We start from the raw sequence: 21,649 nt of genomic DNA, 5'->3' as shown, positions 1-21,649 counted from the left end.
CTGTGCGCGCCTCTCCTGCCTTTATGCCTCCCGGCCTATTTTAAAAAACTTGTTAAAAAAGTTAAATGTTATCTAGGAATGTTTTTGTCTTCTTCTAGGCATAGAAAAACCTCTGTTTGTTTGTTTGTTTATTCTTTTGCTGCTGTCAATAGCCCAGATTCTTGTGAAGTTGGATGGCCTCTACATTTAATAAACCAAAAAGGAATTTGAAAATCACAGCGTTTAAAAGGCTACGGAAATGTAACAAATAAAATCAATCCATGGAACATATTATCATTTATGGTGGACATGCCCAGTTGCGAAAAAATACTGGACTACAATAAGAAAATGGATCGAAGAAATAATAGACCAACCCGTAGACTGGAAACCAGAGATCTTTTTGTTGGGTATTTTAAACAGAAAATATAGTAAAGAAATATGGTACTTAATTTTATATATAATAACGGCGGCAAGAATAGCATATGCACAGTGCTCGAAAAATGAGAATATACCATCAGAGGAAGAAGTGATAAGAAAAATCCTGGACTGTGCTGAGATGGACAAATGAACAAAAGAGATAAAAGAAAAGGAAGACACAGAGCACTATATAACATGGAACAAGTGGTATGACTGGTTGGAGACTAGAAATAATAGAGGAGAATAAATATGGAAAGGTCAAAAGTGAAAATATGTGTATAATAATGTATAATAATAATAATATGAATTATTCTTAGTAAGAAGTAGCGTATGAAGGAAGAAAAATGTAAATAAGAAACAATGGGGCAATAAGGACAAATATTCTAAAGAAGAATAAGGGGGGAAATGTAAATAATAGAAGATTACCGTTATGTAATCGCTGTTTAAAAAAGGAGGATGAGTACATACTGTGTGTGTATGTGTGTTATGTTTTGCTTTGTTTTGTTTTGTTGGTTAAAAATAAAATATTAAAAAAAAAATCAATCCATTGGATTGGATTGTAATGTTAAAAAAAAAGAGAGATCACCTTACTTGCTAGATCCATTACCTTTATCCTATAAATAAATTTCATGGCCTGGTGTGTTTCAGACTTTCCCTAGAGCGAATTCCTCTCTTGCTTTGCAAATATACTCCAATTGCAAAATGACACATAATAAGGCCATGAATGTTTATGTAATCGCTGTTTGCTAATAACAAAGAGCGAGTGTTGCTTTGGGTGAAATGCGGGGGCTCATAAATAGAAGCTGCTTTACGGTGTGGTTTTAAGTCAGACGATTTAAATAGAGAAGTTACTGTTCGAAGGAACTATACATAGAACACATTCATTCATGTATTTTTTTTATGGCTGGTGTTTTTCTCCATAGGATTTTAAAGAAGCCTGCAAACTGACGGGGTGGGCACCATGTAGGAAGGAATTACTCCTTATGCGGGGTTGGAACATTGCTGAAAAGGCTTAGATAAAAGTAATATATACGAAAATACACACACACACACTCACACACACACACACATATATATATATATATATTCTGAGGTTTTCGCGGGTGTTTGTATGTAGGTCTTTGGTTATTCGGGTTTTCTCCTGCGTAAAATTGGAAGTGTCTTGGTGACGTTTCGACGAAGTCTCATTCGTCATCTTCAGGCTGGTGTTTTCGGTTTCGTGCTTCTAGGAGCAATGTGTGATCATTGCTCCTAGAAGCATGAAGCCGAAAACACCAGCCTGAAGATGACGAATGGGACTTCATCGAAACATCGCCAAGACATTTCCAATTTTACGCGGAAGAAAACCCGAATAACCAAAGACCCCAGATCTGGCATGCTTCCCTGTGTGTGTGTGTGGAGCGGTGGGGCTTAAAAGCCAGAAGAAAAATACATAAAGAGAATTTATAATGTTTTAATAGAATTGGACTCTGAAATAGAATTAGTTAAAGATTGTATGGTAAAATGGGCACAAAATATTCAAGAGCCGATTCTATTGGACACATGGGAGACAATTTGGGTTAGAAATGTAAAATTTACTCAAGATCAAAATTTGAGAGAAAATTTTTATAAAATGTTTTATAGGTGGCATTTGGATCCCCAAAAGTTGTCTTGTATGTATCCTAACTTGCAGCCCAAATGTTGGAGATGTGGTTGTTTGGATGCAACTTACTTTCATATTTGGTGGACTTGTAGAAATATAAAAGCTTTTTGGATTAAAATTTGGTGGAACATTCAAAATATTTTTAAAAGAAAGATAAAGTTTACTCCTCAACTATTTTTGTTGGGTATTATTGTAGATTTTGATGTTAAGGAAACCAATTTGATGTTGAATTTAATAACAGAAGGCTATTGGTAAGACAATATTGGAAGAAAGATTCCTTGCCAACTATAGAAGAATGGACCCTTAAGGTTTCATTTTGTAATTTTTGTAAAACTTTTAATAAAAAAAAAAGCCAGAAGAAAAATATTCTTTATCCAATGGAAGGTGATGCAATAAAGGAAATTGAACGGGCGTGTTAAATGTAGTTGGCAGGCATGGAATATCTTTATAGTCACTGTGCAACTCACAACAAAATTAACCACCATGATGTAAACAAGATGTTGAGGAAATTCCTTATTTTCAGGTTGGCTCTGGAAATAATGTCCCCCTTTACCAATATGTCTAATGACCTAACTGGGCTTCTTGAGGAGATATCAGGAGTCCTTGGTGCTCTCGGAGCTGGCTTGTTTTCTTGCAGATGTTTCGTTAACCAAACTAGGTAAGAGTAAGTGCTAGTGATGTTAGTTAGTTTGGGTAAATGAAACGTGGGCCAAGAAAATAAGCCAGCTCCAAGAGCACCAAGGACCCCACAGTCCTCCTCCTCCTCCTCTCCTCCCTCCCACTCCCTTCTAACACTGATAATGTTACCTAGTTAGGTCATGAAACGTCTGCCAGAAAACAAGCCAGCTCCGAGAGCACCAAGGACCCCACATTTCAAGGACTTTTAAGAAGAGACTGGACAGCCATTTGTTCAAAATGGTATAGAGTTTTCTGCCTGAGCAGGGGATTGGACTAGATGACCTCCAAGGTCCCTTCCAACTTTATTATTATTATAGGCTCTTTGTAGCTCAGGGTTAATAACAACAACAACAGCAGCAACAACAACAACACTTGGTAAGCTGTTGCAAGAAGATTGCACAGACTGACTACAAGCAGCGGCATGACAAAGTAGCAACAATGGTGCATTGGAAGATCTGCAAAAAATATCATTTGCCTGTAAGCAAAAACTGGTGGGATCATAAAATAGAGAAAGTCATAGAAAATAATAAAATTAAACTGCTCTGGGACTTCAGAATTCAAACAGACAAGCACCTGCAACATAACACCCCAGACTTAACAATTGTCGATAAGAAAGACAAAAAAGTCTGGATAGTGGACGTGGCAGTGCCTGGAGATAGCAGAATAGAAGAGAAAGAACTGAAGAAGATAACAAAATACAAAGACCTACAAATAGAAATAGAAAGACTGTGGCAAAAGCAAGCAAGGGTAGTACCAATAGTCATAGGCGCCTTGGGTGCAATCCCAAAACAACTGGAGCACCACTTGGACACCATCATCGGATCGGCATTGACAAATTCGCTATTAGTCAATTGCAAAAGGCGGCCTTATTAGGAACTGCTTCCATCCTGCGACGATACCATCAAACATCCAGATCTGCCTATCCCAGGTCCTGGGTAAGGACTCGATAGGTAGACAAAATGCCAAATCCAGTCTGAACATCTGGCTGACTGCACGATGATCCAAAATAATAATAATAATAATAATAATAATAATAATAATAATAATAATAATAAACAACTGCTTCCATCCTGCGACGATACCTGTAATACCATCAAACATCTACATCTGCCTATCCCAGGTCCTGGGTAAGGACTCGATAGGTAGACAAAATGCCAAATCCAGTCTGAACATCTGGCTGACTGCGCGATGATCCAAAATAATAATAACAACAACAACAACAACAACAACAACCCTGAGCTACAAAGAGCCTCCTTCATTGTTGGGGAGATAGCCATGGGGATCCCCCCCTCAGGCATTGGGCTAACGGCCCTATTGTTCATTTTATTTTTCATTTCTTTAAAGGGAGCGCTTTGGGCTCTCCAAGGCCAGGCCAGGCGCCGATGCCCGCGCCCAGGGGAGGCGAGACCTAGATCGGGGAAGCCCGGCTCCTTCCTCCGCTTTCCAAGCCGGATCTTCGCGCAGGGAGCGAGAAGGGCGCGCGGGGGCGGCCGACTTCCCCCGCCAGACCGGGAAGAAGGCGGAGGAGGCGAGAGGCTCCGCCTCGGGGCCCCGCCGATCTTCGCTTTCGTTCCGGAAGGAAGGCAGGCAGGGGGGACGAAACGAGCCGCGGCTGGGAAAGGACTTTGCGCCCGGCCGGGAAGAGGCGTCCGCTCCTCCAGCTCCTGCTGCTGCTTCTGCCCTCCGCCCCCCCCCCCGGGCCGCCCTCCTTCCAAATCCGGCACCCCCGGGGCTGGAGCCTCGCTTGCCAGGTAAGGGGCGGCGGGATCGGGTGCTTGGACTCCGGAGCCTGGCTGGCAGGCAGGCAAGCAGAGACAGACAGACAGACAAGAAGACAGGCAAGCAAGCAGGCAGACGGACAGACAGCCAGCAGGCAAGAAAGACAGACAGACAGACAGACAGGCGAGAAGGCAGGCAGACAGACAGACAAGCAGGCAGGCAAACAGACAGGGAGACAGACAGCAAGCAAGCAAGAAGACAGACAGACAGGCAAGAAGACAGGCAGACAGACAGCAGGCAAGAAGACAGACAGGTGGACAGGCAGGCAGGCAAGAAGACAGACAGGTAGACAGGCAAGAAGACAGGCAGGCAGGCAAGAAGACAGACAGATAGACAGGCAAGAAGGCAGGCAGGCAGGCAAGAAGACAGACAGGTAGACAGGCAAGAAGACAGGTAGACAGGCAAGAAGACAGACAAGTAGACAGGCAAGAAGACAGACAGGCGGGCAGAGAGACAGACAAGAAGACAGACAGACAGCAAGAAAGCAGGCAGGCAGGCAGGCAAGCTGGCAAGGGCGGCGGTGGCTGGGGCCGAGCCAAGGCCGGGGACCCTGGACAGCGCAGCCCGCTTTGGGGGTCGGGGCGCCTCCGGAGCGCAAGAGGTTCCTCCCTTCCTCTCCCTCCCTCCCCCACCCCGGCCCAGCGGCCCCTCCAGGCAAACAAGGCTGTTGGGCGAGGCGGGAGCGCTGCCAGCAGCCGCCTTGGGCGGAGAAACAGCGCGGAGCCTCCTCGCCGCCCTTTGCCCGGGCAGGTTTTTTGCAGCAGCCCCGGAGCCCTGCTGGCTTTACCGGGCGAACAGCAGCCCGGGAGGAACTGGGGCCAGCCAGGGTCGTCAACGTGCGCCCCTTCCCTCCCCCCCCCCAGAGCTCTCCTCTGTCACCGAGAGTTTGTAGGCTCAGCTTCCTTGTTGGGTTTTTGATTTATTTATTTAAACAATAACAATAATAATAATAACAACAACAACAATAATAATAATAATAATAATGGACCTTGGAGGTCATCTAGCCCAACCCCCTGTTGAGGCAGGAAACTCTATGCCAGATTTCTTGTTTTGTTTTTGTTTAGTTTTTTTAAACAGGACACCAAAAACTCGAGTTTGCCAAACATGGGAAAACACAAACTAGCCAACTTTGGCCAAAGATCTGAAAGGGGAGGGGATCTTTCTTTCTTTCTTTCTTTCTTTCTTTCTTTCTTTCTTTCTTTCTTTCTTTCTTTCTTTCTTTCTTTCTTTCTTTCTTCCTTCCTTCCTTCCTTCCTTCCTTCCTTCCTTCCTTCCTCCCTCCCTCCCTCCCTCCCTCCCTCCCTTCCTTTCTTTCTTTCTTGGAGGCATAATATAGTGAGAGGCAGAAAACATTTTTCACAATCTGGGGGATTGTCCAACTCTTGCAGTTTGTGTGTGTGTGTGTGGGTGTGTTTGTGTGTTTGTTTCCTGGTTTCTTTCTGGAACTGAAGGCCCAACCAAAGAATTGCTGGTGCGTACCTTCTGTAGCTCTTCATAATGTTGTGACTTCGACTCGTTCCTGTTTTGGCTGGCTTTGTTGTACAGAAATCCGGTTTAGGGGGAATCTAATCCACTCCCTTGCTGTCATTTTATTGCAGGCCAAATATCAGCTGCTACTCTACCCAGGGGCTATTTTTGGAGATTGCCTGTTGGAAAGCCAGCTAATTATTAAGGGGGGAAACAATGTATTCCTAATCCTGGGTCCCTCGGAAAAAAAGTTTGCATGCAGCTTATGGGGACTTGATATTATTTTTATCTCATTGCAGCTTATGGGGACTTGATACAGCAAGGTAGTCCTCACCTTAACGACCATAATTAAGCCCAAACATTATGTCACCAAGGGAAACATTTGTTAAGCAGGTTTTGCCCCGTTTTACGACTTCCCTCGCTGCATTTGTTAGGTGAACCACAGCAGTTGTTAAATTAAATTAGCCCCACAGTTGTTAAGTGGATCTAGTTTTTCCCCTTGACTTTTTGCTTGTCATAATGTCGCAAAAGAGGATCGCGTGACTCCGGGGAGACTGCACGGCCATCATAAAGAGGAGTCAGTTGTTGCCAAGCATCCGCACGCAAATCACATGACTGTGGGGACGTTGCGTCGGTCCTAAGGGTGGAAAATGATCATAAATCCCTTTTTTTCAGTGCCCGTTGTAACTTTGAACAGTCATTCAGTGGACTGTTGTCAATCAAGGACTGCCTGTAGTTTAATCCCTCCTTTATCCCATGTCTATTCATGGAAGACAGAGGGCCAGGCCAAGATTGCTCAGGGTTTTTTATGGTCTACAAGCCAAGCTAATAAAATTGGCCCCATTGAGCACAAGGCTTTCCTGGTGTCTCATGCAAAGCTTTTGTAGGAATAGAATAGAATAGAATATGGAATGGAATGGAATGGAATAGAATAGAATAGAATAGAATAGAATAGAATAGAATAGAATGTAGATTAGAATAGAGTAGAATGCAGAGTATAGAATAGAATAGAATGCAGAGAATAGAATAGAATAGAATAGAATATTATAGAACAGAATGCATATAGAATAGAATAGAATGCAGAGAGAGTAGAGTAGAGTAGAATAGAATATAGAATGCAGAGTATAGAATAGAATAGAATGCAGAGAATAGAATAGAATGCAGAGAATAGAATAGAATAGAATAGAATGCAGAGAGAGTAGAGTAGAATAGAGTAGAATAGAATAGAGTAGAATGCAGAGTATAGAATAGAATAGAATAGAATAGAATAGAATGCAGAGTATAGTATACTATAGTATAGAATAGAATAGAATAGAATAGAATACAGAGTATAGAATAGAACAGAACAGAACATAACAGAACAATAACTTATTGTCACTTTAAAAGTAGATTAATACATTACAATGAGATTTTGTTGCATACAGCTGTCAAAGGTATAGAATTTATATCTGCCTGGAAGATGCGAGAGGGGAACCCAGGGCATTTATTGAGTCCAGTTTCCTTGTCCTTTTTCCCTTCATTAATTCGAGCACACGTTTCCTGGTGCATTTTAACCTTACGCAACAACCTTTGTACAGCTCAGGGCTCCTTATGGGTTGGCAAATGGAAGTCAACACTACCATTCTTTAGTCTATGAGTTTCTTGGAGAAGGTTAAGTGTCTCCCTTATTAGTCAGAGGTCACTGTTTGTTGGTTTTTTTAAAAAGGTATTTTTGCTGTTGAGTCCCACTAACTACAGGTAGTCTTCAACATTCGGCCACAACTCCAACAGAATAGAATCTCAAATAGAATAACAGAGTTGGAAGGGACCTTGTAGGTCATCTAGTCCACACACACCTGCCCAAGCAGGAGACCCTACACCATTTCTGACGGATGGCCAGTCTCTTCTTGAAAACCTCCAGTGATGAAGTTCCCACAACTTCTGAAGGCAACTTCTGTTCCATTGGTTGATTCTTCTCACTGTCCAGAAATTCCCCCTTATTTCCAGGTTGAATCTCTCCTTAATCAGTTTCCATCCGTTATTCCTTGCCTGGCCTTCAGGTGCTTTGGAAAATAGGTTGACCCCCTCCTCTCTATGACAGCCCCTGAAATATTGGAACACTGCCGTCATGTCTCCCTGGTTCTTCTCTTCACTGGACTAGCCCTGCCCAGTTCCTGCAACCGTTTTTCCATATGTTTTAGGCTCCAGTCCCCTGATCATCTTTGTTGCTCTTCTCTGCACTTTTTCTAGAGTCTCAACATCTTTTTTACATGGTGGTGATCAGAACTGGTTGTAGGATTCTAGATGTGGCCTTACAAAGGCTTTAAAGAGTGATATTAGTACCTCACGTGATCTTGATTCTATCCCTCTGTTAACTCAATTTAGGATTGCATTGGCTTTTTTGGCTGCTGCTGCTGCCCACTGTTGGCTCATATTTAATTGATTGCCCATTAAGACTCCAAGATCCCTCTCACCGTTGCTGCTATTAAGCCTGGTTTCACCCAATCCATATGCATCCTTTTGGTTTTCCTTGCCTAAGTGTGAGATTTTACTCTTGTCTACGCTGAGCCCCAAATTTCCATTGCTAAGCAAGGTAGTTGTTCATTGAGTTTGGCTCCACTCTATGACCATTTTTGCCGCTAAGCAAATCACAAGTGAATTATGCAGTTGTTAAGTGAATCTGGCTTACACCATTGATTTTGCTTGTCCAAAGCCAGTTGGGAAGGTGACAAATGGGGATTACGTGGCCTTGATGCAGCGCAGCTATGGTAAATACATGCCAGTTGCCAAGTGCCTGAATTTTGATCAGGTGACATGGGGATGTGTGAGGAAAAGGAAGAAGAAGGAAGGTCAGGAAGAAAGGGAGGAGGAGGAGGAGAAGGAGGAGGAGGAAGGAAGGAAGGAGAAGAAGAAGAAAGAAGAGGAGAAGAAGAAGGAAGAAGAAGAAGAAGAAGAAGAAGAAGAAGAAGAAGAAGAAGAAGAAGAAGAAGAAGGAGGAGGAGGAGGAGGAGAAGAAGAAGAAGAAGAAGAAGAAGAAGGAGAAGAAGGAGAAGAAGGAGAAGCAGAAGGAGAAGAGGAGGAGGAGGAGGAGAAGAAGAAGAAGAAGAAGAAGAAGAAGAAGAAGAAGAAGAAGAAGAAGAAGAAAGAGAAGGAGGAGGAGGAGGAGAAGAAGAAGAAGAAGGAGGAGGAGGAGAAGCAGAAGCAGAAGCAGAAGGAGAAGGAGAAGAGGAGGAGGAGGAGGAGGAGAAGAAGAAGAAGAAGAAGAAGAAGAAGAAGAAGAAGAAGAAGAAGAAGAAGAAGAAGAAGAAGAAGAAGAAGAAGAAGAAGAAAGGGAAGGAGGAGGAGGAGGAGGTCATGCCAAACTTTCCAATTTGATGAAGGATTCTTGCAAATGGATGCTAAATCTGAATAAACTTCTGAATAGAAATTATAAATACGATACGATGGTGCCAACTCAAATACAAAACCTTCCTGTGTAGCAAAGGCTGGTTTGTATTGCACAAAACACATTTCTGTACCCAGAAAGCAGCCTGACTACACAGCAAGCATTGTGGATACGGAAGGTGATCATTCGCAGGTTATATTTAGACAAGCGGTGTTTAGATTTTGTACTTTTAGAGAATTTTTAAAAGTCGATTTGTCTGCTAAGGAATGCTTCTGCATTATGAACAATTCTGGAAACCCTGTAAGGGACATCCAGGGCCCATCTCCCCATCCTTGAGTTTGCAGGAAACTCCATGTTCACGTAATGTGCCATCCCCTATCCTCTGTGGTCACTCTGTCAAGCCATTGCAGTAACTGGATTTCTCAGCGAGGTAGTGGGAGGCCAGATTCTACAAAATTTCAGACATTCTAGGCTGGTGTTGGAATAAGAGGAAAAATGCCACTTCAACACTTAACTTGCTCGTGGGTTGGAAATAGGATAAAGGCCACCTCAAGGGGGTTAGGTAGAAATGCGTGCCTTGGTGAGTTGTTAGTGGAGAAAAGCTTAGTTCATGTATAATAACACCAACAAGAGTTTAACCATCGAACCAAATGGTAACTAAGGCTTTGCTGTTTTCTAAGAAGTAGAATAGGATAGAAGTAAGTGGCATGGTAGCCCAGTGGTAAAGATGCTCGCCTCCCACTTGGAAGGTTGAGTGTTCAATCCTAGGTAGCGGCAGATGTTTCTCTATCAGGGCACAAAGAGGAAATATCTGCTGTGAACTTCACGTAGGCGTCAGGAAGGGCATCTGGCCAGTAAACACTCAGCTCCATTCAGTCACCCCGACTCTACCCTGAATTAAGGGATTACGGGATGGTAAAAAGGGAGCTTAGAATAGGATAGAATTCTCACAATCTGCTCTGGAAAGTTGGTGTTTTATCACCTTCTGCAAATATGAAAGGTCATTAACCTAAGAACGGCAGCTGAGATAGAAAGTGAAGTCTTTGATTCAGGAAGAATCTGAAGAGCATTATTTCAGATTACAAAACATTATTAAAAAGCATAACATTTATTTATTCCTTAGCTTTCTATTCTGTCTTTCCTCCAGGAACCCAAAGCAAGTTACACAGGGATCTGTTTACAATAATAATAGGAGATACTGTAGTGATAGATAGATAGATAGATAGATAGATAGATAGATAGATAGATAGATAGATAGATAGATAGGTAGGTAGGTAGGTAGGTAGGTAGGTAGGTAGGTAGGTAGGTAGGTAGGTAGGTAGATGTAGATGTAGATGTAGATGTAGAAATGGATATAGAGATGGATATGGATGTGGATGTCGATATGGATATAGAGATGGATAGATAGATGAGAGAGTGATGATACAGATAGATAGATAGATAGATAGATAGATAGATAGATAGATAGATAGACAGATATGCTATAGATAGTGATAGGTAGGTAGGTAGGTAGGTAGGTAAGAAAGATGATAGATAGATAGATAGATAGATAGATAGATAGATAGATAGATAGATAGATAGATAGATAGATAGATAGATGATGGATGGATGGGATAATGGATAGGTAGATACAGTAGGTAGGTAAGTAGATGATAGACAGACAGATACAATGAGCACTTGGAGAGTTTATATCAAAGGTCTTCAAACTTGGCCCTTTTGTGACTTGTGGACTTCAACTCCCAGAATTCCTCAGCCAGGCATGCATACCTGTCTGAGGAATTCTGGGAGTTGGAATCCACAAGTCATAAAGGCCAACTTTGAAGACCCCTAGTTTATATGGTTAATCCTGGATTTTAAATGCTCCACCCAATTCAATATTTGCTCATTTTGATGGTAAACTTTCTTGCAAAGAGTTGAAAAATGTGTCACAGGACTGGGCAAAGGGCAGAATGTGATTTTAGTCAGTGCACAAGAGCACTCCAAAATAACCCCCAAAATAAGCCTTCTGGTGGAATCGTGCTTGAGCTGCAGAGAGTGGCATGTAAGCCTCGGAGAAGACCCAGCTCCTTCAAACTATTCAATGTTGACTTTGCCCTGGATCCATCTTCAGCTCTAAAGCTGCCTTTGAAGAGCTTTAAGTTAAGGGTTGCAACCAAGAATTAACTTGAGTGGTCTTCCAGTAACAGAGGTCAAATGATCGTCATGGGTTTCCCAACAGGATATGAGACACTCAACCACAAAAGCTACATATATCTAGCTTTTAGCTAGACAGTTCTGTTGGTTTGAAAAACAAATACACTACTTCTGATCTGAAAGGCTCACTTATAAATCCATTGGTCCAGTCACTCTACAACAGGGGTCTTCAAACTTGGCCCTTTGATGACTTGTGAAGCACGCGTGCCTGGCTGAAGAATTCTGGGAGTTGGTCCACAAGTCATCAAAGGGCCAAGTTTGAAGACTCCCTGCTCTACAGCAATTGAGATTTAGAAAAAAAAGGCATAAGAATGAATTATGGAGGATTGAAAGCTTCTTAGGATATATGTTTAGGGGGTGGACCTTGGAGAAGTAAGGGGAGAGTGGACTTTCTCTTGCCTGTTTGTCCCAATCAATACAATATTAAAAGGGAAAATAATCTGATAAACAGGGTGAGTGGCAATAGTTCTCTAAATCAAAGTTAGCCAGCTCTTGTTCTACTTTATATCCCACAATGCCCTAGATGTGGCATTAATATTCTAGGCAATTGTGGTACATCACAGTGTCTGCTGAACTTTAGCTGCTTTGCATCATTTCCTCGATTAATTGGAGATCTGTCGAGTATTTTTTTTAAAAAAAAAATTGGAGGTGACTGCACATAATTGACATGTATGGACTATGATAGCAGATGAGTCTTGTGGTACAAAACAGTGCAGCCATTAGAAGCCCTTCCTTTGTGGTAGGCAGAATAGGCAATGTCAGACTTTTGGTGCAAAGGGGTTGCAGACTTTGTGTGTGAGTTTTGTGCAGTGGCTGTAGCTGATGTGAAGAACCGGGCAGGATCGGATCTTGTGAAGGCTAGAACGGGAGATCCTTGCGTTTATGACTAGACTGAGAAGAAAGCAGAAGGGTCAATCTCGGGTGTTCTTCAACCGACAAACATTTGCGTTGCGACTATTCAAAGATACAACGGCACAAAAAAAGCGACTTAGGGCCATTTTTCACACTTACGACTGTTGCAGCATCCCCGGGACCATGTGATCAAAATTCAGAGGCTTGACAACTGGCTCTTATTTATGATGGCCGCAGTGTCCCGGGATCACATGATCCCCTTTTTCAACCTTCTGAGAAACCCAGTCAACAGGGAAGCTGGTTAACAACGACACCGTTATCAACAATGCAGTGATTCATTTAACAATTGAGGCAAAAAGAGTCGTAAAATGGGGCATATCTCACTTAACACAAGTGCTTTGTGTCACTTGTGGTCGTACATTGACCTGCATCATATTTCTCTTCTGTGGGCAAAAATCAAACTTGAGCATGTCCATAAACTGCTGGGACGTCTGCTTGAAACGAAATGTCTCCAGGCCTTTTTAAAAATATAATGGCAGATGTCTGCAAGGAAGGAGAACGAGCACATGGATTAACAGCTCTGCTCCTTTGTTTTAGCCCTGGAGCAAGACGCTTAGCAAATCTGTAGTAAATTACCATCTGCACATCAACATTGCTTGCCTTCCTGGCTTGTCAATTTGGTGTTGCTGTCCGAGTTGTCCTTGCAGCATCGGATATTTTGTGTTTTAAATTGGGAACATGGCAAGAAAAGAGGTGGTGAGAATTTAATTTTTTTCCCCTCTTGTTTTCCCCTTAACTTTTGCTAGAAGTGGAAATTATTCTTGGGCTCTGGAAAGAGCTGAGCTTTCAAATTCCGTTTTAGCATCCTGTTGATGACAACACTGTTTTTCTCTTTCTCTCTCTTTTTTTTTCTCTTTTCCCCTTTTGCTTTCCACCAGCTGAGAGGCAAAAGGCTCAAGACTTCTGTTTGAATAGCCCAGGTAGTGTTACTTGCAGAGGACAATCCCAGAAAGCATTCATGAGCTTGGTTAGTGTGAAAAAAATAAGAGGAGATGGATGATTGTGCTTCTGCTGGACCGTTGACTCAGACATTACCGTATATTCCAGCATATAAGGCGACCTGGCGTATAAGACGACCCCTGTCTTCGGCGCCGAGTCACATGCCTAGAAAGTCGTCTTATACGCCAGAAACTACCGTTATTTCTGGCGTATAAAACAACTCGGCGTATAAGACGCCCCCCCGACTTCGGTGCTGATCTTAACGCTTGCGAAAGTCATCTTATACGCCAGAAAGTACGGTATTTGGGCCCAGATGCTGTTAAAAACCAGATCTGAGCTGGGAAAGGAAAGAGGAACTTCAGCTAGTTTCAGAAATCAATCAGACATTGTTTATTTCTATCTCACATGCTAAAGGCATTCTGTAGCCCTCAAGCCAACAAATAACAGAACTTGAATCCCTCATGTGAGGTTATCAAATCACTGCCTTGCATTCTCCTCCCAAATTGTGACCCTCTTTGGTTGGGGAAATCATGAATTTGGCGTAGTAGCAAACAGCGAGCTTGTAATGCTGCATTGTACTTAATATTACAAACCAGATATTCTCCAGATGTGTTGGCAATACAATTTCAAGATTGAAGACTGAACTGGTGGGGAATTCTAGGTGTTGCAGATAGAACGCACCTGGAGAAAATAAGCAGGTTTTTCCATACATACCTGTATCTCACTTGCAATATTCTGCATAACCACTAGGTGAAGGAAAGAGTTTCTGGAAATCTAATCCTTTGCTGCCATCTAGTGTTCACCCAGAATATTTACAGCTCATAATGGTAGCCCTAAATAGTGAAAACATCTATCTTGGAGTTCAGTTAAAAGAAACTATGGGATGGTGCCCATCATTTTTCACAAAATCTCGAATAGAATAAAGCTGGAAGGGACCTTGGAGGTGTTCTAGTCCAGCCCCCCCCCCCGCTCAAGCAAGAGAACCTATACCGTCTCAGACAAGTGACTGTCTAGCCTCTTTTTAAAAATCTCCAGTGATGGAGCGCCTATGATTTCTGGGGGCATTTCCTTTGTAAATTTGTAAAATAGTTCTGCTGAGTCCTTATTCTTCTTCTAATCTTAACTATCCATAACTGCTTTCATGACAAAATGAATGTTATTCTGTGACAAAAATTAACTGAAGCTACAATATTCATATAGTTCCTGAATCCAACCAAATATTAGAAAGCTGATGCTGGTTATAGCTATAATTCATTCAGGTGTCTCCTCTTGAAGGAGATGGGGGGGGGGCAAGACACAGGAAATATAAATAAATAACCAAATTAAATCAACACATTTTGCTATCTACTAAGTACCAGCATGGTTAATCTTTCATGTTCCTTGTTCCTCTTTAATAACAGGCATTTGATTCTGTTCTCGTAGCACGGGAAGTTCCATTGTGATCGTAGGTCAAGGACTGTCTTTATATAAATCTTTGAAAAGCAGAATAATTTTTATAAACCTGTACCTCTGGGGGAAAAAAATAGCAAAGCGACTTGACTTTTTCTCTGCCTATTAGAAAGGAAACTTTGTTTAACGAGAATAAAAATGATGCTGTCAACAAAACTGAATCAATGTTTGCTGAAGGAGTTTACCAGATGGCAACCGGGTGGATAACGTGGATGTTTAAAATACTTTTTATGCTCAGGAGGAAATATATATTATACACACATATAATACATATCTGCAGTTGTTGTTGTTAATTGCGAAGTCGTGTCCGACCCATCGCGACCCCATGGACAACATTCCTCCAGGTCTTCCTGTCCTCTACCATCTTCTGGAGTCCATTTAAATTCACACCTACTGCTTCAGTGACTCCATCCAGCCATCTCATTCTCTGTCGTCCCCTTCTTCTATTGCCCTCAATCTTTCCCAGCATTAGGCCCTCAATCTTTCCCAGCATTAGGCTCTTCTCCAGTGAATCCTTCCTTCTCATTAGGTGGCCAAAGTACTTGAGTTTCAACTTCAGGATCTGGCCTTCTAAAGAGCAGTCGGGGTTGATCTCTTCTAGGACCGACCGGTTTGAACGCCTTGCAGTCCAAGGGACTCGCAGGAGTCTTCTGCAGTAGGCATATCTGCAGTAGGCATATCTATTTCAGGTTAAATATATGCCTACAGTGTACAGAAAGATTTTTTAATAGACCTAAAATTGCTGCATATCCTATTTACAGTCATGTATCAATGTGTATTTCCCATGGAGTATTTTAAAATGTTTGAATTTCCTAAGCAGGATATAAATGTTCTTGGATTTATATCTTGATCTTAAGAATCCATTCTTGGAAAAAAGAGACGTTTTTACGTTGCCTCTGGAACATTCAGACTTTACTCAGGAGATGCTGAGTATAGTAGAATATAATGTCATTATTATTATTATTATTATTCACTGTTATTAAATATATGTGCTGCCCAACTCTTAGCTACTCGGAGCAGCTGAGAGTTGGACATAAGTAATTACATAATCTACACCACCAGTGTTTATCACTCTTAGCAACTTTAAGACCTGTGGACTTCAACTCCCAGAATTCCCCAAGTCAACATGCTGGGTGGATAAGTTTGGGAGTTGCAGTTCACACATCCTAAAATTATCATGTTTGAGAAACACCAATCTACATGCAGGGAGTAACATTCTATATTATTATCAAGAAAACTTCATGGACTCCTATTACAAAATGTTTTATAGGTGGCACCTTGATCCACAAAAAATGACTCGTATGTATCCTGACTTACAGCCTAAATGTTGGAGATGTGGATGTTTGGATGCTACTTATTATCATATCTGGTGGTCTTGTAAAAATATAAAAGCTTTTTGGATTAAGATATGGTGGAATATCCAAAGAATTTTTAGAAGAAGGGTAAAATTTACCCCACAATTGTTTTTGTTAGGTATTGTTTCTGATTGTGATACTAAAGAGACTATATTGATGTTAAATTTAATTACAGCGGCAAGGTTGTTAGTAGGGCAATGTTGGAAGAAGGAATCTTTGCCTACCTTGCAAGAATGGTTTTTTAAAGTTTCTTATTTGGCGGAAATGGCAAAGATTTCGGCTTTCTTAAAAGACCAATCGCAAGAGAAGTATTTTTTGGTATGGAAAAAATGGATAGACTTTATACAACGTAAGTTGGATATAAAAAAATATTATTTAGCTTTTTAATAACTTATATTTAAAATTTAAGATATTTTATAGATTTTATAGACTTTCCTTTTTTTTCTTTTTTCTTTTTTCTTTCTTCCTATTTTCTTGTATTTCCTTGTATTTTTGTCTTTATATATATATATATATATATATATATATATATATATATATATATATTATTGTTAACTATTTCACAACTTGTTTAATTAATGTATTTAGATTTGTTAATGGTTTATATCTGTTTTAAGATTTTTTGAAAATTTTTTAATTAAGCCTGTATTCAGCTCTGGGAAGGTTGGGGGAGGGTATGGGAGGGTTGGGGGGGCTCGGGGAAGGGAATTGTATTGTAAAATTTAAAAAATTTCAATTAAAAAAAAAGAAAACTTCATGGACCATTATTATTATTATTATTCACTGTTATTAAATATACGTGCCGCCCAACTCTTAGCTACTCGGAGCAGCTGAGAGTTGGACATAAGTAATTACATAATCTACACCACCAGTGTTTATCACTCTTAGCAACTTTAAGACCTGTGGACTTCAACTCCCAGAATTCCCCAAGTCAACATGCTGGGTGGACAAGTTTGGGAGTTGCAGTTCACACATCCTAAAATTATTATGTTTGAGAAACACCAATCTACATGCAGGGAGTAACATTCTATATTATTATCAAGAAAACTTCATGGACCTGATCATAAGGTCATCCAAGAACTGAGCTTAATTTGAAGGTGACTTTAACATCATCTATTAAGCAAGTGTATTTGTGGGTTTTTTTTCTTCCAGATTTCTAACATGAGTTATCCAGGGTATCCACCTGCGAGCGGGTATCCACCTGCGAGCGGGTATCCACCCGCGGGTGGTTATCCCCCAGCAAGCGGTTATCCACCTGCTGCTCCGGGTAAGTTAGTTTTGTTTTTTTAATTTATTTAAGATCTGGTTGTTAGAACAGTTGGATGGCAATTGACCCATAACAAAAGAGATAGATAAAGGGAATAATGGGTGCAGAAAAGATGTGATTGAATGTCACCATGGATTCCCAAAGAAGAGCACAAGATAAGAGACTGCATAGTCCTGAACTGAATGGGGAATAGATTAGATTAGATTAGAGTAGAGTAGAGTAGAGTAGAGTAGAACAGAACAGAACAGAATAAGAATGAATAGAACAGAACAGAATATGGAATAGAATAAGAAAGAAGAGAACAGAACAGAACAGAACAGAATAGCAATGAATAGAATAGAATAGAATAGAACAGAACAGAATGTGGAATAGAATAAGAAAGAAGAGAAGAGAAGAGAACAGAACAGAACAGAATAGCAATGAATAGAATAGAATAGAATAGAATAGAATAGAATAGAATAGAATAGAATAAGAAAGAAGAGAAGAGAAGAGAAGAGAAGAGAAGAGAAGAGAAGAGAAGAGAAGAGAAGAGAAGAGGGAAGAGACCTTGGAGTCTTCTAGTCCATCCCCCTGTTCAAGAAGGAGAACCTATACCCTTTCAGACAAGTGACTGTCTAGTCTCTTCTTTTTTTTTTTTTTTTATTGAAATTTTTCAAAAATTTTACAAATAAACATCCCCCCCCTCCCAAACCACCCCACCCTCCCCCCCCCGACTTCCCAGAACTGAATATAGGATTATTTAACAAATTTTAAAAAATAACGTTTACAATTTATAAGATAATTAATAGAAATAATAAAGATCATAATAATAATATATATAATAATATGTATAATAATAATATGCATAACATAAGCTTTAAAATGAATAATATGTACTAAGAAAGAGAGAAAAAAAAAAGGAAAAAGAAAAGAGAGAGAGAGAGAAAAAAGAAAAAAGTAGACGAAAAATAGAACATATATATATAAAAAATATATAAGTAATAATACGTAAAGAAAAAAGGAAGAAAGAAAGAAGGAAAAAACAATCAGTACAAGTTATAAAAAAGCTAAATGGTATTTTTCCATATCCAAATTATATTGTATGAAATTTATCCATTTTTCCCATACTGCAAAGAATTTCTCTTGAGATTGCTACTTTAAAAAAGCCGAAATCTTTGCCATTTCTGCCAGATACGAAACTTTGTAAAACCACTCTTGCAAAGTAGGCAAGGATTCCTTCTTCCAATATTGCCCTATTAACAGCCTAGCGGCTGTAATCAAATTTAACATCAATATAACCTCCTTAGCATCACAATCAGTAACAATACCTAATAAAAATAATTGCGGAGTAAATTTTACCCTCCGTTTAAAAATTCTTTGGATATTCAACCATATCTTAATCCAAAAAGCTTTTATATGCTTACACGTCCACCAAGTATGATAATAAGTAGCATCCAAATGTCCACATCTCCAGCATTTCGGCTGCAGATTAGGGTACATAATGGACATTTTCTTTGGATCAAGGTGCCGTCTATAAAACATCTTATAAAAATTCTCTCTTAAATTTTGCGCTTGTGTGAATTTAACATTTCTTATCCAAATAAGTTCCCAGGTATCCATTGAAATCGTTTCACCAATATTCTGTGCCCATTTAATCAGACAATCTTTAACTAATTCAGGTTCTGAGTCCAATTCCACTAAAACCCCATAAACTCTCTTAATATGGGTTGGCCTTTGATCTCTTACTTGTTTTAAAAGAGCTTCATCTTCTCTAAGCCAGCCCATTTTACAATCAATCTTCCATCTGTCCACTATTTGTCTGTATTGGAACCATGAATAAGTTAAATTTTCATGCGTTAATTCTTCCAAAGATTTTAAATGCCAATCTTGGCCATCCCATCTAAGTAACTGTGCATAAGAGACCATATCCATATTAACCCCTTTCCTTATGCCTTCTATGGCATGCCGAGGTCTAGCCCATAATGGTATTTTGAAGTCACTTTTATAATACTTTCTCCACACTCTAAGCAAAGAGATTCTTATAATATGAGACTTGAAAACCCAATCCACTTTTTTATTAAATATTAAATAGGCATGCCATCCAAAAAGTAAGTCCCAACCTTGTCTAGTCTCTTCTTAAAAACCTCCAGTGATGGAGCACCCACGATTTCTGGAGGCAAGCCGTTCCACTGGTTAATTGTCCTTTAAGTTAGAACGTTATAGCTTTAGTCTGTCAAGATTCAGTCTATTAGTCTAAGCAAATGAAGTTCTGGATTCGATTGGAACTTGGCTTAGGCCTGACAAAAAATAAAATACAGAATAACAGAGTTGAAAGGGACCTTGGACGTCTTCTAGTCCAAAATGCTGATGCTGGAGACCCTATACCATTTCAGATCAAGGACTATTCCATCTTCTTAAAAACTTCCAGTGATGGAGCAGACACAACTTCTTCTTTGTAGGTCTTCAGGGAGAAAGCTTGAGCTAATCTTCTTCATTCAAGAATTTAGTACCATGAGTTTCTTTGCTAGGAGTACTACTGTATTCTATATGTTTTTAGCATCTCTGACGCCAGTTATTTATCCTTGAGGAAAGGAACAACTCAGAGCAGAATGTAAATAATTAGCGAAGAAGGAGTATATCTAGTTTCATGAACAGGTATCAGAACAGCTGTTTGGGCTAGCATCATTTCAGTGCCTCACCTAATATTCAGCTAGGTTGTCTGTTTTCACTAATTTGTGTGCTTTAACTTCCAGGCAGTAATCCCTGGGGTGCCCCCAGCTATCCCCCCACGAACCCTCCTCCAATTGGATTAGAAAATGTTGGAAACTATGCTAATCAGTTCAATCCAGATTATATGGCAGGCATGGTGAGTAACTCCAGTTTGAAACTGAAGTTTCTTAGTGTTTCATCTGAAGCAAATTGTGGAAATTGTGATTCCCCCCCAGTTTTGCCCTCTGTTTGTCTCTATCATCTTACGGAGTTAGGCAACCTCTAAATCTAATAAATAGGAGTGATATGTCTAGATCCTGGAATTTGGCCATTGTTGGGGCTATTATATCTGGGCTGTAACCCAAAAATTTGGCACCAAACATTTAAGGGAGATCTTAAGATTATTAAGATCTCCCTTAAAGTCATCATCCCTTGGGATGATGCCAAAGATGCTGTGAATAATCAAAACTGCTGGAAAACTCTTGCTGTCCACATGATGATGATGAAGGAGAAGGAGGAGGAGGAGGAGGAGGAGGAGGAGGGGAGGAGGAGGAGGAGGAGGAGAAGGAGAAGGAGGAGAAGAAGGAGAGAAGGAGAAGGAGAAGGAGAAGGAGAAGGAGAAGAAGAAGAAGAAGAAGAAGAAGAAGAAGAAGAAGAAGAAGAAGAAGAAGAAGAAGAAGAAGAAGAAGAAGAAGAAGAAGAAGAGAAGGAGAAGGAGAAGGAGAAGGAGAAGGAGAAGGAGAAGAAGAAGAAGAAGAAGAAGAAGAAGAAGAAGAAGAAGAAGAAGAAGAAGAAGAAGAAGAAGAAGAAGAAGAAGAAGAAGAAGAAGAAGACGGATACTATCTAGTTGTCTAACTGAGTTAGACATCAAGATAGTAATCAAGAAGTTCAGAAAATGCTTTCCCCTACAATCTGAGAGTTGCCTGCAACTTTGCAGTGGATATTATGACAGTCCTATCATTGTTGTTGTCATCATGTCAAAATTCCGATTGACGAACCCACCCATTGAGACGATCCAATCTCTTAATGCAAAACTTGGCTCTTGGCTTGCAAGCTTGAGATCTGCACAAAGAAAGGAGCACGAACACACGAACACACACACACCAAACTAAACCATGAAAAGCAGGCAGGAAATTGTCCAAACACGAGGCCCCTGGAGCAGCATCAAAACGAAAGCAAAAAAAACTCAGTGGTCTTAGAAAAGGTGCAAATGAGAGAGAGATTCCCTTGAAGACACGGTGCTTAAAGCGAAAAGTAGCTACTTCCTGCCCCTATTTGCACCCTGAGAAAGCACCCTCACAAACACATACCTTGGGGTGGGGGTGATCCCCCTCCAACGAGGTTTTGGGGAAGCCCCCTGTTGCAAGCTGAGCTGGTGCATGCTTGCCTTGCAAACTTGGAGACTTGCACAAAGGAAGCACGAGGCCCAGCTGGGGTGCTGGGAGGGAGAGAGGAGGAAAGTGAGGAAGAAGAGGAGGATGAAGAAAAAGTAGCAGGAGGAAGAAGAGGAGGAGGCAGAA

General features: G+C 40.7%; 1 protein-coding gene across 3 annotated transcripts in view; it reads left to right on the top strand.

Annotated features, from left to right (window-relative positions):
- The first annotated feature begins 4,275 nt into the window (after positions 1–4,275).
- Positions 4,276–21,649, top strand: part of ANXA11 (annexin A11) — a 36,794-nt gene continuing 19,420 nt past the window's right edge. The window contains exons 1-4 of one of the 3 annotated variants that reach the window (XM_039340765.1): positions 4,277–4,467; positions 17,327–17,339; positions 17,403–17,441; positions 20,174–20,286. In XM_039340765.1, the coding sequence (XP_039196699.1) occupies positions 17,336–17,339; positions 17,403–17,441; positions 20,174–20,286 (156 nt within the window). In that variant the 5' untranslated portion in view covers positions 4,277–4,467; positions 17,327–17,335. Of the gene's footprint in view, positions 4,468–17,326; positions 17,442–20,173; positions 20,287–21,649 lie in introns of those variants that run through there. The other 2 variants (XM_039340764.1, XM_039340763.1) reach the window with 2 other exon arrangements.

This window comes from Crotalus tigris, unplaced genomic scaffold (assembly GCF_016545835.1).
Source record: "Crotalus tigris isolate CLP2741 ecotype Arizona unplaced genomic scaffold, ASM1654583v1 scf7180000017753.6788120, whole genome shotgun sequence".
Taxonomy (NCBI): domain Eukaryota; kingdom Metazoa; phylum Chordata; class Lepidosauria; order Squamata; family Viperidae; genus Crotalus; species Crotalus tigris.
The sequence above is the reverse complement of the archived record's forward strand: the minus strand, read 5'-3'. Positions and strand labels throughout refer to the sequence as shown.